The following is a 15,947-nucleotide window of genomic DNA, read 5'->3' as shown; positions in this document are numbered from 1 at the left end:
CCAACCCACCACCCCCACCACTCCCACCACCTCCTCCGCCATCAAACTCAACATCGCCTTCGACTCGGACAAGTACGTCGTCGTAGTCCTCTCCAGTACCTCCTTCTCCACGCTGCTCGAGAAAGTCACCAAGAAGATCCGTCTCTGCTCCGGAAAATCCGTAGAGCACGTACTGCGCATCAGGTACATCGACGAGGATGGAGACGCCGTGCTCGTGAGCGACGACGACGACGTAGCGATGGCCTTCGAGAGCGCGAGAGAGAGGGGAGGCGAGGTCGAGCTCGTGGTCAACTAGAGCCCTTACGTGTATTTGTATCATCACCGTATCTCAATATAGTCTCTGACGCTCGTCGGGCACATTCTTAGAACCGAAAACTTGCGCAACACCTCAATTCCGTGTGTCGAGCTCGTTCAACTTCACCTTCTGCTCGTAAGCTGACACAGATCTGTACAATCACAAGAGCAAAAGCGCGCCCATCTTCGAGCACCACAAGCCTGCTCACCATTGCTTGCCATTGCGAACCAATCGAGTCGTTGCGAAACAAATATGTACCGGGTCAGATTTCATGCTCGGCTTCAATCGCAGCTGCATCAGGGGCAGAAGCAGTGCCGAAATTCGAGCCCGGAATAAGTAGAAGCAGAGAGGCGAACCGAGGGAGAAGTGGTGATAGAGTCCGAGATCCAATATGCGACGACGACGGCATTGTATTTACTTGACGTTAATGTTGTTGTTGTTGCTGTTGTTGTTCTTGTCGCTGCCGTCATCTTCCTTTCTTTCAGCGGGTTCCGAAGTACGTTCTTGAGTCTTTCCACCAGTCATTGAAGAGCTGCCAGAAGCCTGGTTGCTAGCACCATTGCCACTGACGCAGCTGCCGGCAGCTCGAGTGCCGATAGGCTGTGGCTTTGTGCGTTTCTCGCGTGAGACGTCTTCAGGATCGACACGAATCTGCATCGGTCGTTTAGGCGCCGGGGCCCAGATGTCCCTTGGCAGCTCAAGGGACGATTGAGGAGTGTGGTCGATGTGCGACCACACAGTCGCAAGAGAGCGGCAAGGGCTGCGTACGCCTTTCAAAGTCGTGTCTTGACGGAGATCTTCCTGCTGTGACACTTCGGGTGGGCTCGTCTGAGCCATGTATGGGAAGAAGCTCTCTTCGATCGACACGTCAGCACGCGGCAGAAAAGGACGTGCGACACCGCTGCCGTCGGAAGGCAAGGGCCGATGCGGCCAGTCCATCTGTGGAGAGTATGCTTTGTAAGGGCTCAAGACCTGACTGGGATCGCCACAGAATTGCGTCTGCTGTGGCGCCTGCGACGTTGTCGGGCCATAGTGATTAGGATGTTGGTACACTTCGGGCTTCTGGTAGCCGCCGTATCCTGGAAGCTGGTCAGGTAGCGTAGCCATGGCACGTTCCGAAGACTGTCGCCATTGCTGCTGCAGGATCGGGCCAGGATGAATTCCAAGCATGTTGGAAGGCTGCACGTCGTGATCGTGGGTTGGAGCGACAACTGTGTGACCTTCATTGAAAGAGTTCTCGTTGCCATATGCTCGCAGAGGGTTTCGAGGCAGCTCGTGAACGATGGGTCGCTGCGTGCCTGTCTCGAGGCTGTGCTTCGTTTTGTCCGGACAGAGCGCTTGTACAGACCTCCTGTACTCTTCGGTGTCTGTGTCCAAGCCAGCAGCCAGCCTCTTCGCCAGCAGCTCTCCGCCTTGAATGCCACGACCGATTTCATTGCCATCGGCGTAAGGGAAGCAACGCATGCAAACATCGCGTCGCCTCCAGTTCTGATATGATTCCGACGAAACAGCAATGAAGAGGAACACATCAGAATCAGCATGCAAGAAGAGAGATTGTAGCCGAGTTTGAGTCTGGAACTTACAACAAAGCCACAGCTGGTGCATATCCAGTCACCCGGCTGGACACACATGGGACCGGAATTGCCCGTGTTTACGATCGGGGGCTCGCTGGCAGTGCTCCTGCCCCGGCAGTGGCTGCCATTGCGACTGGATGCGACTTTAGGGTTGATGCCTGGACCGATACTATAGCATTCCGGAACGGGAGGGGAACAACGAAAAGCAAGGCGCCGGATGTCAGTGAGATTAATTTCAACGACGCTGATCGATGTTCTGCGCAGCAATGTCGTGACTCACCCAATCCCCCACTGACTCAGCTTGAAAGCAGCAGCGACGGTCTCCGGGTCCTCGGCAGCTGCTTTCGATCCTTTGGAGGACAGCGTCTCCACCACAGAGGTGAGCGGAACTCCTGCCCCGGTAGGCTGCATCGGAATGAGCAGAGGTGTTGGCTGTCTAGCGTCTATGAAAGACGTCGCCATGCGAAGCGACTCAATGTCCGCAGGTCGAGCCGAGTCTGCTCCTTGTTGATCGTACATGGAGAGCCCGTTGAAGGTAGACGAAAGCGAGGCCACAGAGCAGTCGTGCTGGCTGGACGGACAGGGTATGGCGTTCTGAAGCGATTGTGCTACGTCAGCACGGTCTCCGTGGCTGATGGACGGCATTGTGCGGGCGTCATCGAGATTCTTTCCAGGCGAAGAAATGCTGGTCATGCACGGTACGTCAAAAGTCCTGCGGGAAAAGCCCCCCGCCCCCGATGAGCCGAGGCTGGGCGATCGCTCTCCGTACAGTGATGACGATGACAGAGACCTGTCGGTGAGCGCTGGTGTAGGGAATGGAGGTGTGGTGGACCAGACTTGGCCATTCCACTGAGGATAACCGGGTTGTGCGTAAGTCCACTCCATCTGACGGTCACGTGTATTGAGTACGCAGTTCTCGGTGAGAGAGGTGTGATCTCGATTCGCGTCATCAGCCGTCATCGATGGAGCCGCGAACATTGGCTGAGGAACAGCTCGTCAGAAGAGGGTTGGAAACATGCTCGTCAACAACCGATTAGAACTCTAGCAGGTCCATTGCATTATGAGTGATCGACTTACTTTAGGAGGAAGAGAGTGTCGCGTGCCCTGGCTCTTTGAGGTCATGGTGGAACGTCGGAAAGGTGGTCGCCTGAAATGTGATCGTGCAAGCAGAAAGCCTGGTGGGGCCCCCACCGGACGGAAGGGCAAAAGATTGAGGAAGCAAGCCGGGCTGAGCAATCTGGCTTCGTTTTCGAAATGAAGCGTCTGGGAGGGCGAAGGCCAGCAGGACGAGTCTGTGCGGCTGAGCTACGATATGAAGCTAAGAGGCTGAAACTCCATCCGTGATCCCTGAAGACAAGCTTGTGGAAAAAGAGGGAGAGGAGAAGAGAAAGGATGCAGAATGGAGGGCTCTTCGAAGGACGCTTCCTTTAAATGAAACTTAGCTCGACTGGGTGGGACTCTGCTGCGAAGTCTCACTGATGAACAAGAGTCGCCAATTGCACAGCAAAAGAGACGCCTTTCGAGGCTCGACCCACCGTTTGGCTCTCTGCATGAGGCGCATACTCTCCAACGTCGCCATCAAGCTTTGCTAGCCGCTTGAGCGTGCATGTTGCTGTGGAGACCTAAGTTAAGATTTGTGATGTGACGGACGGAAGGAGAAGAACAGGGAGGAACAGAAGATCTAGACGCTCGGGGCAGGAGCGGAGCATAGGCATCAGCAGCGTCGGAAACGAGACGCTGCCCTTGAGACGTACGGCTAGGCCGATACCACAGCAAAGCAAGAGTCAGAGAGAACTTTCCGCATCGCCATGGCCACAAGCAAGAGACTAACTTTCCCACGGAGCTTATTGGTGTCGGACACAAGCTTTCTCAGCAATCGTCGTCGGAACGAGACCGAAAAGCGCATGAGCCCACATTGCAGTACAGGCAACCTTCTACCATTTTCTCACGCCCGTGCACGCTGCAGACTGAAGGACACTGGCTACGCTTTTCTTCGTTCTTCCATGACGGAGAGGCCCGTTGGCGTCCGGTACTGTAGGATCGGGCCAAGAAGAACATTGTTGCCAAGTGTACAACGCGAAAGTCGGGGACCGAACGGATCACCCGTTGACCTCGTAGCATGTCTACAGCCGCTTCGCGTCAGCCACAAGCGGCATGGGCTGCATACTCCTTCTTGAGCTATCTCGTGCGCAGCCGCAAGGCGTGTGCGTTCGTGTATTTCAGTCTCATCACTGGCTTTCGCGCGTTCTCGACTCGTCGAGTGCTCGACTGCCACGAGCGTCAATCTACGGTGTCGGAGTCGGCAAGAGGCGCAGAGCAACCAGCCGACACCGAACCAGCGCCCGTGAGTCGTTGGACGCCTTCGAAGCAACAGTCCGGATCGACCGACCCTTGGACAACGTGTAGGCATCTGAGCATCATCATGCGCAGCACACACAAGACTCAACATCTGCAGCGCCAGTGTCGGACGTCTGCCCTAGAAGATCAAGAGGGCGTTGAGCGGCAGGGCGAGCCAGTGGCTAGCTGTCGATGCGGCTGTCAAGGAGAATCTCGAATTTGTGCGCTATCTACTTGCTTTCGCTTTCGCCGTCGCCCTCCTGGAGGCTCATCTGGATGGCCCTCGCGATCGCCTCGTCCTCGTCCATCTCTTCGTCTTCTTCGCCTTCGACTTGCCCGGCTACAACCGCCCGTCTTCCTGCCGATGGCTCTGCCGACGCCATATCCACGTCCTCGTCGTTTGTCTTTGAGCCCTCACCGGCCTGCGACAGAGCGATGGCTTTCTGCAACATGGCCTCTTCGGACTCGTCGTCGGCATTGTGTCCTTCGCCCGTGATGGATTCGGCGCCTCTCGGCACCATGGAGCCGCTGCCGGCCAAGCCAGCCGGAGCTCCGGATGCTCCCGCTGAGGCTGCCGCTGTGGCACCCTCGGCTCCTTCCGAGACCGTGGGGAGCGACGGAGCCTGTGAGCCCGAAGCGCCTTCGGCAGCTCTCTGTCGGGCCTGTTCTTCCTCGAGCGAGAGTCGGAGAGCCTGCGGAGCAAAGGGATGGGTAAAAAAGTGTCGCATATGATGTCAGCAATCAGTGCGACACTCTCACGAGCACAAGGACGAGCGCACGGCATGCGCAAATGATCTGAAACACTCACCATGGCCAATTCGGGATCCATGCTCGGATCGACGCCGAACTCAAAGTTGTTACCTCCACCGCCGCTGCCGGACGGGCCGGCACCTGAGTCACCACCCTCTTCCTGTAGCACTGGAGAAGAGAGAATGATGTCGGACAGAAGCTGAGGGCCTGCCGGGACGCTCAAGAGGTGGCTGTGATGTTGCAGAAGTGGTCGGAATGAGAGGCTTCTTGGTCAATATCTAGAACGTCATAGCGAAAGATGGCGCAACGATGAGCCAACTTACCTGTTTTCACCGCTGTTGACTGCCTCGATAAACTTGGAGAGCTTCTCCTCGTTCTCGACATCTTCACCAAAGCTGACAATGTCCACAGCAATGTTGTTCTTTTTCAGCTTCTTTCCGAGCTTAACCAGATCATCTTCGGTCTGCTCTATAGGCGATCCTACGAACACGACGACCCTCTGCCTCTGGTTCTTGTTCTGTCGGTGCTTGAGTGCGAGCGAGGCGACATTGATACCCGTAGCCAGGTCGGCATTACCGACGATCTTGCTTCGGTGTAATGCCGCAAGAACCTTGCCGATGTCCTGTGTGAGTGTGACGAGCACTTCGGGACTCTTGCCCGCCATGGTCATGAGACCCACCTCGCTCTCTGGATTCGAGTTGGTCTTGGCATCAAAGATCATGCTGACGGCGTCCGCCTGCGCTTCCCACCGCGTCGGTGTGTAGTCTCCGTTGCGCATCCATTCGGAGTTGTCGAGCACCAGCATGGTCGCTTCGAGGACCATCGTGGCAGAAATGATGTGGCTTTACGGAAGCCAGCCGACGTGTAGGTATGGGAGACAGAGAAGCTTGTTGATGTTCTAACTCGCCGCGTGGTCTGAGTTCGAACAAGCGATGTGGCCGACCGAGATTGCGAGCCGCTGAGCAGGTGTACGACTGAAAGAAGATGCGATGCGTAGGCGATGCTCGTGTTGGTTCGAGCGGCTATATGAGTTGAGATGGCGAAGAAGATGGTAAGGCATCAAAGACGTTCACGAATTGAAGTCCATGCGCTTGCGTGTCGCAAGTGGAGCAGAGACGCGCTAAACTTACAGACAGCTGTGGGTAACTCAGCAGCACAGCGAGGCAACAGCACAACGCACAGGCGCGGTCTGCCACCGAAATCCAAAATCGGCGAAAGATCGGGAATCGGAGCGCAACTCTTCAGTACGAATTGGGCCAATTAGCGATCCGATCACCGCAGCCGCTTGCTGCATTCCCACACATCAGCACCGACAGCATCCACCAGCATCTACCTTTTCCATCGGCAACAGCTCAAGCCTTCTTACCAACTATCGCTCACCACGTGCACCGTACAGAGAATCGTACCGGCATCTGTTCCACAATAATCATCTTTGCGGAAATCAGGGGGCAGAAATCACGCAAAGCTTTGTACGCCAATCCTTGAACGGGTGGATCGAGAGCGCATACTACAGCTGCCTTTCAGCTCACGGTCCCATCCGAGCATATCAAAAGGTTCGGAACAGCATACTGCCGTCATGGCGGGAAGAATACGAGAAGTTTGGTCGGAGAATGTCGAGGTCGAGATGGCCTTGTTGCGCGAGACGATTGAAAAGTACCCATACGTTGCCATGGACACCGAGTTCCCCGGTATCGTCGCAAGGCCAATAGGCACATTTAAAGGCTCATCAGACTACCATTATCAGACGCTGCGCTGCAATGTCGATCTGCTCAAACTCATCCAGCTCGGCATCACGCTCTGCGACGAGAACGGCAACCTGCCACCCGACGTCTGCACATGGCAGTTCAACTTCCGCTTCAGCATCAACGACGACATGTGTGCGCCAGACTCGCTGGACCTGCTCACAAAAGCCGGACTCGATTTCGACCGACACGAAAGGATGGGGATCGACGTCGAACACTTTGGCGAGTTGCTCATCACTTCAGGGCTGGCGCTGTTCGACGATGTCAAGTGGGTTTCGTTCCACAGCGGGTACGACTTTGGCTACTTGCTCAAAGTGGTGACGTGCAATGCGCTGCCCGCGCAGGAAGCCGACTTTTTTGCGCTGCTGCGAGTGTGGTTCCCGTGCATCTACGATATCAAGTTCCTCATGAGGAGCTGCAAGACGCTCAAGGGCGGGTTGCAGGATGTCGCCGACGACCTGCAGGTAAGCCGCATCGGTCAGCAGCACCAGGCAGGGAGCGACAGCCTCTTGACGGCGACGACATTCTTCAAGATGCGACAGAAATACTTTGACGGCTCGATCGACGATTCCAAGTATCTCGGCTGTCTGTATGGGTTCTCTTCGAGCTCATCGCACGTCAACGGCATGGTGCACTACAACCAAGGTCGGCCCGTGTCTGTGCAAAGCTTCCACGATGGCTCGGCCATCCCGCGATCAGTGTCGGGTGGCTACGCTGCGGGAGGCTACGGCTCGAACTTTGGCAGTCCCTTCAAATCTAGTCTGACCGCTTCGACCGAGCGATAAGGCGTAGCTCGCTCTTTCTCTTCTTGTACCACTACCATTTGTACTCTTGTAATAGTAGATACGGCGTTCTTGCTCGATCGTCTGAATCGCAGCGTCGTTCCATGCACATGCGCTCAGTGTGTGCTGTTCAGACGAGCCAGATTGGACCGTGAAGTCGAGTTCACGAACAAGGTGGACCGACGAAGTAGATTTTGGTGGTGATACATGAATTGGAAAGGAGTCCGGATCTGTACGGTGAATGGCAAGCATCTGCGAAGCAAAGGAGTGCTGAGATGCTGTTTTGAGCTGGAGCGCTCAATCGAAGGCTTCCTCCGCAGACTGTCTGACGAGCCGTCTTACTTTCTTCTTGTATGCGGCAATGTCTTCCCTGACCTGTTTGGCGGCGTCGATGTTTGCTGGTGAATCGGTGTTGGGTACGTCGGCGGAGAGAAGGCTGATGACCGAGATGAGCTGCGTGAGAGAAGGTAGGTATCCATGTCAGTAAGCGGGTTCGTTTTTGCGCTGAGGCTGTCGTGGAACTTACGATGGATTCTACGGTGTGCACGGGCAGCCAGCGCTCGCTCGCATCTTCGTATCCCCACTCGTCCTTGCCAGGAGCGTGCAAGATGGAGATGCAGACGGTACCGTCGGCGTAAATGTTGGGATGCCACATGGGCGTGATAAACTTCATCTTGGGCGGGAGCAGCGGGTATTCTGGTGGGAATATCAATTCTGCTTTCAAGAAACCGCCCTCGTAGAGTGTGTCGTTGGGACCGATGATCATGATCTCCCATTCGAAAAGGTTGGTTTCATCCTTGAGACCTGCGCTAAAGCCGTCGACGGGTCTTTTGCGAAGCTCGGTGAGCTGTCGTTTGAGGAGCAGCGTGTTACCCGAAGGCGAAGACGTCATTGTGATCGGAGATATGACGGGGACGAGGGGAGATAGAGAGGTGCAGTGGTTGGAAGCAGCGATCTGCGGGTTGTGTGAGATTGCGGTTGAAGGAAGATATGAGCGTGCGCTGATGGTCGGAGCTGAGCCTGATTGCTGTTGCGGCGATCCGACGATGAATCAAAGCAGTGGGAACTTGCCGATTGTGGTGGGGATGAAGGAAACGTGAATGCTTGCCGCGACGTTGGGTATGACCAAGGTTCAGGGTTGTTGATGGTAAAAGGCGTAGGTGCGAATGCAAGATGCGAAGGTCGAGGTTGGACAGAAGGAGGTGGACTGCAAGAAAGACGGAAAGGTGCCGAAGTCAAAAGGCTGAGTGATTGATTGGTGGCCATGGCACAGTCTCACAGCGTCACTCACGCCCGTCTCGCAAACGCCGCCTTGCCGCCGCTCTCAAGGCCCAACTATATTTTCAGGGCTTATGGCCGGAGCTGTGGACCAAATTCAGATTTGTGTGACCCACTGGCAGGGTCTGGCCTCGCTTTTCGTCGAAGAATCATCCTTGACGATGGACGATGTAGGTGGTCTCTGCTGTGATCTGCTTGGTCAGCCCGATGGTCATGATCGCAGCATGAGTTGGGACCCGCAATGAGATGACAAGGCTGAAGATGAAAGACCTTGTAAGAGACGAAGACACAGTAAAATGTTAGAGGCAAGCTGCAGACATTTCTCAACATGGGTCTTGTGGAGGAAATTCGCATCAAGCCTGGAAAATCGCCGAGTCGCGTCTCTGTGTTGGCGCGGCGTGCAAAGTGACACTTTGGCCGACATGAGACCCTTTTGCTCAATGATCACGTTCGCCTTCTTCCACTCTGTACTCACATCAACCTCTCTGTTGGCGTCGTATCACAGGTCGCAGCATGGTCATGACGCTGCATCGCTCTTTCTGCTCCTAGGCTCGCTTGCGCCGAGCCTGCTTCACCGATCAGCCGTAACACGCCCACCCCCGACCGTTCCGTAGCCGACGACAAGCCAGTCGTCACAACCATGTCTGCATCACAGCGCATCAGCGCCAGAGTGGCGAACGCGAACACCCCTGCGAATGTGTCCAACTGCGATACGTCCTCGATCGAAGAGCCTTCTCAGCTGCTCGCTCGTCTTCGCAAGATCCGTGCTCGCTCCACAGCTACAACACAGGGATTCTCAGTCTCACCGGCCCCTCGTCCCGAAACTTTCCCAGCAGCGTCATCATCATCATCATCACCTGCCTCCTCTTCAGCAACATCCAAAGATGGCTCGAATTACCATCAATTCAATGCTCAGGATGAGCTTCGATGGCACGATCACCGGCTCACATGGACAAGAGGTAGCGTGCTCGTGCGCTCTTTCTCCTTTCCTTCCCCGGTGTTGCAGTCGTTCTGGACGCTCTTTCAACTCAGTTCACAGGATACCGTAGAGGTGGCCCCCGAAAAGACACGCGAGGACCCGCACAACCGACCGCCAACGAGGGCTTTATGCGTATTTTTCGAGCAAGCTGTACACATACATTTCCCCGGCACTGGCGATCAAGTGGACATGGACCTTCCCTTCCGCTTCTCCCGAGCCTTCCCCGCACCTCTTGGCTTCCTCATCCAGCGACAGATAGAGTCAGAGGACGAAAGGATTGCTTCAAGACTGCAACGCCCCTCCATGGAGTCGTCATTGCCACCCACGTCCAACACCGGCTATCCATTCCCTGACCTCTCTAGCTCCTCCGACTCGGTCTACGACCTTTCCAACATCCTCGACGAATACGACCAAGCATTCGCATCCCAGATCCATCATGATCCAGCTCGTCTGCTGCCCATGGTCTTCTACCTCTCGCGCTGCTACGACGACCTCGTTCCCGTAGATCGCTTCCCTCAGCTCTCCTTTTCCATCTCGCCATCCACCGATCCTAAACCGGTCACGCACGGTCCTGCATCTCCCTTTGGCGAGATGGATGAGGTCGTCGCCTTCGTCTCGACACATTCTCACCCTGACCATCCGCCGTTCATTGTCACCACGAGCCTGCGCGATTCCGCCATCCGCGTATACGCTTTCGCTGCTCGACCTGACTCGTTTGACGCAACGCCGGCGTTGCTTTCCACTCCGCGCGTTCACCCAGGTCTCGACATGACTGCGGCCGGCCAACAGGGCATGGCCAATGGATCTCATGATCAGGCACCTACAAGTAATAACCAGCGTGCCGAACAGCCGCCCACCAGAAGCCATGTACGCACGCTCTCGGATACCTCTGGTGCTCCAGTCAACACTGCGCTTGGAAGAGGCTTCCCATCCACCCTCCGAAGAAGCGCCCGCATCGACCTCGAGAGGCGCACCAGTGGCATGGCTTCCGCCAACATGGGAAGGGATCCCAGCGGACGTAGCCGACGCATCAGCGCTATGCACACCGCCACCTCTGACCGCAGATCAACCGGCCGCAAGGACGACCAGGTAGCCCAAGCTCGAGATCGTACGCTCGCCAACATTTCACACACCGCAGATGGTCTTCGCCTCCAATCCCAGCCGTACCAACATGACACTATCATGGACGAGCTCGGTGCCGCTGGTACCAGCATGCGCATTCCCACCAACCCCAACTCAGCCGCTCGCCTCCGCCGCAGCTCACAGGCCGCCGCACGAACGCCCTATGCAGGACCTCGAAATTCGAATAGGGTCTCGAGTTCAGCTATCAAGCCTCGACTCTCTCTCAACTTCTCGCGTATCGACACCAGCGCCGACCCAAGTCGACTAACTTCCGCTCTGCCCACCGCTGCGATCGACAATCTCGGTCCGGATGCGCTTGATGGAGAGGCTGGTATCGCAGACGACGACCAAACGGATCTGTCTCGGATCGCCGACTTGGATGGTTTCGCCCGCAGCTTCGCCTGCGTCTGCCTCTTGGAAGAGATCAAGCTGCCGGGTCTCAGCTCGGGAGCAAAATTGGATGGTCTGCGGGTGAGCACAGCTTCGTTCGACCGTGTCGATCCTGACGCCGCCTATGTCTTCCTCTCACTACCGCTCCTCGACCAAACTTTTTGTCGACGCCTCGGCTATCAGCGACTGGGATCTCGAGAAAACCATCGCAACTTGCCCTTCTGCAAAGCTCCCAGCAAAGCGCAGGCTACTGCTGCCATTCCATGCGCCGATCTCCTGCCGTTACAGACAATGGCGCCAGACTCGACAGAGGTTCTGACAAAGTCGTCCGACGGAACTTTTCAGATCCACTTTGGACCGCCCGCCTCGACAGTGACGGCACTGGACATCAGTGGATTCGGGCCCCTGAAGGAAGGACTCGGCCGATTCTCGGCACCCCCATCCACACTCAAGCTTGCGGCAGCAGAGGCAGGGAATGCACGCTGTGTGCAGCTTACATCCGGAGAGTCAGAAGATCGCATCAATGTCCATCTCGACTTTCGTCCAAGTTGTCCCATCGCCAACAGAGTGCTGAGAGTCCTACTGCATACGCTACCCCACCGCCTCGCCGCCAAAGTCAAGTCTCGGTGGATTCAAGCACGCTTCCTTACCAGTTCCGGACCGCCGTCGAAATACGGACAGGCTTCGATAGCCGCAGACTGGACTGGACTGGAGAAGATCTTCGCTCCGTCGGCGCGTGATAAGGCTCAAGTGGTTGACAGCGACTCAGCTCATCGTCTCTTTCAAGGCGACACTCTTTTGCGTGGTCTCACCAGGCTCGAGGATAGCGTCGACCTTGCAAAGACGGACGTGGACGTACCGACCTGGACCGAAGATGCTCTGCCGACGGAAGATGCGTACCACATCCTCATATTGTTGTACATGTTCGCAGAGGAGATGCGTCTCGACACTTCGAACGCTGAACACGGCTCCAGCAGGGTGCCACAACTTGCCGTTGCTCTCGCTCAGTGCAGCCATGCTCCGAAGTGGATCGAGGCGCTTCGAACTCGTTTTGCCTCGGATGAAAGCCTCTATGGGTACGGGCTGGAGAGCGGTTCGCGTAACGACACAACTGGCAACACCCCAGATCCTCCGAAGGATCTCTACGAGGCGCTTCTCCACATGTGCTCTGGCAGCGGCGACCATGTTGGATCAATTGACAGCTGGGTCCGAACGGGTGCACCGGCTCAACTTGCTGAAGTGGCTCGAACTTTCCCGATGCTGGATGCAGCCTTCCGTACATTCTTCGTCTTGGGACAGGCCCATCCCAATCCTCAAGCGCGTTCGACTGCAGTAGTCGACTGCATGATTATGCACGGGCTTGATCTGGAACGATTGCGCAGGCTTCCCTTCGGAATAGCTTTGCCGCTGTACCAGGCAGTTCGATGCTGCCAAGCCGATCCTCCGAGTGGCAAGACCGCGGAATTTTACCAGTTCGTTCAGCGCGCAGAGATCGCTCTCAACTCTTCAACGCTGCGAGGCACGTTGAGCACAGCAAATGCGCGGAAAATACCAGAACAGCTCATCAGGACGCTTCCAGAGGACGCACCTTTAGATGCGATCTGTGCCCAGCTTTTCAGTCGCGACTTTCGACTGCGCGATGTCGTGGCCATGCTCAAGACAGACGCTGTCAATTCCGTCTACGTTGCCGAAGGCGAGAATCAGACCGAGGCTGCCATCGCTGAGCAGCACAATGCAGCGGTTGCAGCCATCAGCGAGCGAACCAAAGCGCTGTCACCCGGCCGAGCCATGTTATTCATGACATCGCGGCAGTTCTCGTCGACGCACAAATGGCGCATCCCGTCCATCTGCTTGGCTGTCAAAGTGAGACCACGCGGCACAACGATCGAGCCCGATCCAAAAGCGGATGCGACCGGTTTGGACTGGCCAGAATTTCACAACGGCGTAGCATCGGTACTGGAGCTCAACTTGGTCGGCAACGTCAGCGTCGACTCCAAATGGATTTTTGCTCATCTGGGCGAGCAGGTCACTGCCCGTCATGCTGGTTTCCTGTATGGACTTGGATTGATGAAGCAGCTGCCCACGTTGACTCCTGTGCACGTCTTCCGCTACCTCAAGATGCGCAACAACCTGCTGACCATCGGCTTCTTGCTCGGTATGGCCGTGTCGACCGTGGCCACTGCCGACCCGACCGCACGACATCTCATCGGGATGCAGCTCACAGCTTTTCTACCACCCGGATCAGCTCCACTGAATCTGTCGACGATCACTCAGACAGCCGGCCTGCTCGCCATGGGACTTGTCTTCCTCGGCAGCAATCATCGTTGGACCGCCAAACGCATGCTCGATCAGATTGGCGCACAAGAGTCTCCCACGCCCAACATCCAGCCGCAGCATCGAGAAGCTTACTCTCTTTCGGCAGGTCTCGCGCTAGGACTAGTCTATCTGGGCAAAGGTCGAGGCGATGGCATGAAGAGTCTGCCGGACAAACGCATCATCGCTCGTCTTGCGCATCTCATCAAGGGCAACGGGGAAAGCAAGGCTGGTTTCTCGATGCCAGGCGGCCTGAGATCGGACGGAGGCTCTGGAACGGATTACGAGATCAACCTCACGTCTGCTCCAGCTGCGCTTGCATTTGGTCTCATCTATCTGCGCTCCAATTCCAAGATGGTCGCGGACGTCATGGCGCCTCCGCAAACGCCACGCGAGCTCGATACGCTCCGACCGGATGTGCTGTTCGTTCACGTGCTTGCGCGGTCCATCATTATGTGGGACTCGATTGAGCCAACGAAACGATGGCTCCACAGCGTGCTGCCGGACTGGCTACAGGAACGCATAGAGGCTGGCAGGTCGACGTCCGAAGCCGCTCAACTGGCTCAGATCAACATTGAGGCCGGGGCATGCTTTGCGATCGGACTCAAGTACGCTGGATCCAAAGATGCTCAGGCGCGTGATTGTCTCTGGCAGCAACTGCACAAGCTCGACAAGCAGGTCAAAGTGCAAGCCGTCTCATTTTCCTCCAAAATTCGCAAAGCGGCCCTTCAGGCTGCACTGGATCAAGCAAGGATCTCGCTCGCGTTGGTGCTAGCAGGCAGTGGAGATGTCGATTTGCTCCGTCAGCTCCGAAGAGCTCATGGTGATGTCGACGGCGACGTATGTTACGGCAGCCATATGGCGACACATATGGCACTGGGGCTGCTCTTCCTCGGCGGAGGACGTTTCACCCTGGGTACCTCAGATTTGGGCGTGGCGGCCCTGTTAATCTCGTTCTTGCCTCCGTTTCCGAGATGGAGCGGAGACAATCGTGCGCATCTGCAAGCGTTCCGACATCTGTGGTTCCTTGCTATCGAACCGAGACTGCTCATTGCTACGGATGTTGAGACGAATCAGCTGGTGAGCCTGCCTGTCACAATGGCAGCAGCTGCTACCACAGACAGCGTCGCAAGCGATGCAGAGGCATTCACGCCCCTGCTCCTGCCCAATCGTCAGCTTTCCGGAACGATCCGGACAGCGACAGAACGATACTGGTCAGCTAGCATCGATAGCAGTGGAATGACAGCTCGCACCTCTGCAGCGGCGTCTGTCGCTCAAAAGGCCTCTTCTTCGACCTCACAGGCTCTCTTTGTCAAGCGGAAGACGGCGCACCTCGACTACCTCGCCGATCCGCACGGCAGTCGCAGCTTGACTTCGCACGAAATTGCACCGCTTGACCTATTGCTGGATAGCATACGGTCCATCGGGCCAGGGTCGGCCGATTTGCGAGAAGCCATGCGCGGCTTCGCTGCCGCCGGAAAAGAGCGAGAATTGGTACGCAGCGTATCTCTGCTTTCGACTAGCGACGACGCGATTCTGCCGCCCATTCGCGCAGTGACGATGGAGTGCTTGGTCACGGACAAGATGTACATGCTGCCGGCGTACGTGAGCCTTCTGCAGCTGCAGCAAAGGATCGAAGCAGGTGACGGGGCAGAGCGGGTGAGGTCATACAGAGAAGTAAGGTTCGCCGACGAGTTCTACCGCAGACACCTCAAGACTTTATTCGGCGATGACGCAGAGGCACTGATTCAGCCCAACCTGCTGACGAACCTTCGACGGAAAGTACAGCAGCTGGGGAAAACGATCTTCGAGAGGAATGCGGGCGTTCGGGAGACTATCACTCATGTTTTGACGAGCATGACCGGGCCTCTGTCTGGAGTCAGCGAGGAGGTCTATACAGTGATGGTCGCGAGCGATTTGGACGATGTGGAAGAGGTACGTGGTATGGTCAGGGCGATCCGCCATCACATTCAAATGTGGCAAGAATCTGGCCAAGTGGACGCGCCGAGCATCAGGCGCAAGATACGCATGGTGACAGATGCAGCTTTCCGTGGCGAGAACAGACCGCCTTGGACCGGTTTTTTGTTGGATCACATTGTGGAGACACTGATCAGCGGCTGATATCGCTGGCGAAGGTCGTGCGTAGCGCAATCCGAACACATCGACCCTGCTGCAGAGACGGAGCGAGAGCGTGTCGCCCTCGGTCGAAATCTGAATCTGGTATGATGAGGAAGAGCCGCAAGATCACACTAGATGCTTGTTCAGAGGTTGTGGTTGCGCAGACGAGGCTCGAGGGCTGAAAGTGCGGCGTATCCGACGATGCAGGGCGTGATTGGCAAGCGGCTTGCATCGACCGATCAGGGAGTATGGTTGAGAATACAAATT

At 56.3% G+C, this 15,947-nt stretch overlaps 7 protein-coding genes across 7 annotated transcripts in view; 4 read left to right on the top strand and 3 right to left on the bottom strand.

The window, feature by feature from the left end:
- The window catches only part of PHSY_006205 (hypothetical protein), a gene marked incomplete at both ends in the record, with an annotated part of 3,196 nt that extends 2,901 nt beyond the window's left edge, over window positions 1-295 (top strand). Inside the window, one exon of the mRNA XM_012336808.1 lies at window positions 74-295. Coding sequence (XP_012192198.1) covers window positions 74-295 — 222 coding nt within the window. The remainder of the gene's footprint in view (window positions 1-73) is intronic.
- A 414-nt stretch (window positions 296-709) lies between these two features.
- Window positions 710-2,847, bottom strand: PHSY_006204 (RNA binding protein; the record flags this gene model as incomplete). Its single annotated transcript, XM_012336807.1, has 3 exons — window positions 710-1,783; window positions 1,879-2,038; window positions 2,150-2,847. 3 exons carry the CDS (start codon window positions 2,845-2,847, stop codon window positions 710-712), a joined length of 1,932 nt encoding a protein of 643 aa, XP_012192197.1.
- An 830-nt stretch (window positions 2,848-3,677) lies between these two features.
- PHSY_006203 (hypothetical protein) lies at window positions 3,678-4,275 on the top strand (the record flags this gene model as incomplete). The annotated part of the gene is made up of 2 exons (XM_012336806.1): window positions 3,678-3,898; window positions 3,999-4,275. The coding sequence occupies 2 exons, from the start codon at window positions 3,678-3,680 to the stop codon at window positions 4,273-4,275; spliced, it is 498 nt and encodes a 165-aa protein (XP_012192196.1).
- Window positions 4,276-4,436: 161 nt separating this feature from the next.
- On the bottom strand, window positions 4,437-5,761 carry PHSY_006202 (likely 26S proteasome regulatory particle subunit Rpn10p; the record flags this gene model as incomplete). The annotated part of the gene is made up of 3 exons (XM_012336805.1): window positions 4,437-4,898; window positions 5,015-5,186; window positions 5,280-5,761. 3 exons carry the CDS (start codon window positions 5,759-5,761, stop codon window positions 4,437-4,439), a joined length of 1,116 nt encoding a protein of 371 aa, XP_012192195.1.
- An 819-nt stretch (window positions 5,762-6,580) lies between these two features.
- Window positions 6,581-7,483, top strand: PHSY_006201 (potential mRNA deadenylase and CCR4-NOT complex subunit Pop2p; the record flags this gene model as incomplete). Its single annotated transcript, XM_012336804.1, has 1 exon — window positions 6,581-7,483. The coding sequence occupies one exon, from the start codon at window positions 6,581-6,583 to the stop codon at window positions 7,481-7,483; it is 903 nt and encodes a 300-aa protein (XP_012192194.1).
- A 294-nt stretch (window positions 7,484-7,777) lies between these two features.
- Window positions 7,778-8,372, bottom strand: PHSY_006200 (ubiquitin-conjugating enzyme; the record flags this gene model as incomplete). The annotated part of the gene is made up of 2 exons (XM_012336803.1): window positions 7,778-7,933; window positions 8,007-8,372. 2 exons carry the CDS (start codon window positions 8,370-8,372, stop codon window positions 7,778-7,780), a joined length of 522 nt encoding a protein of 173 aa, XP_012192193.1.
- Window positions 8,373-8,526: 154 nt separating this feature from the next.
- PHSY_006199 (hypothetical protein) lies at window positions 8,527-15,683 on the top strand (the record flags this gene model as incomplete). Its single annotated transcript, XM_012336802.1, has 2 exons — window positions 8,527-8,576; window positions 9,308-15,683. The coding sequence occupies 2 exons, from the start codon at window positions 8,527-8,529 to the stop codon at window positions 15,681-15,683; spliced, it is 6,426 nt and encodes a 2,141-aa protein (XP_012192192.1).
- Window positions 15,684-15,947: the final 264 nt, after the last annotated feature.

The sequence above is a fragment of the Pseudozyma hubeiensis genome, assembly GCF_000403515.1.
Source record: "Pseudozyma hubeiensis SY62 DNA, scaffold: PHS58, whole genome shotgun sequence".
NCBI lineage: Eukaryota > Fungi > Basidiomycota > Ustilaginomycetes > Ustilaginales > Ustilaginaceae > Pseudozyma > Pseudozyma hubeiensis.
Note: the sequence above shows the minus strand (reverse complement) of the source record. Positions and strands in the feature narration are given on the sequence as shown.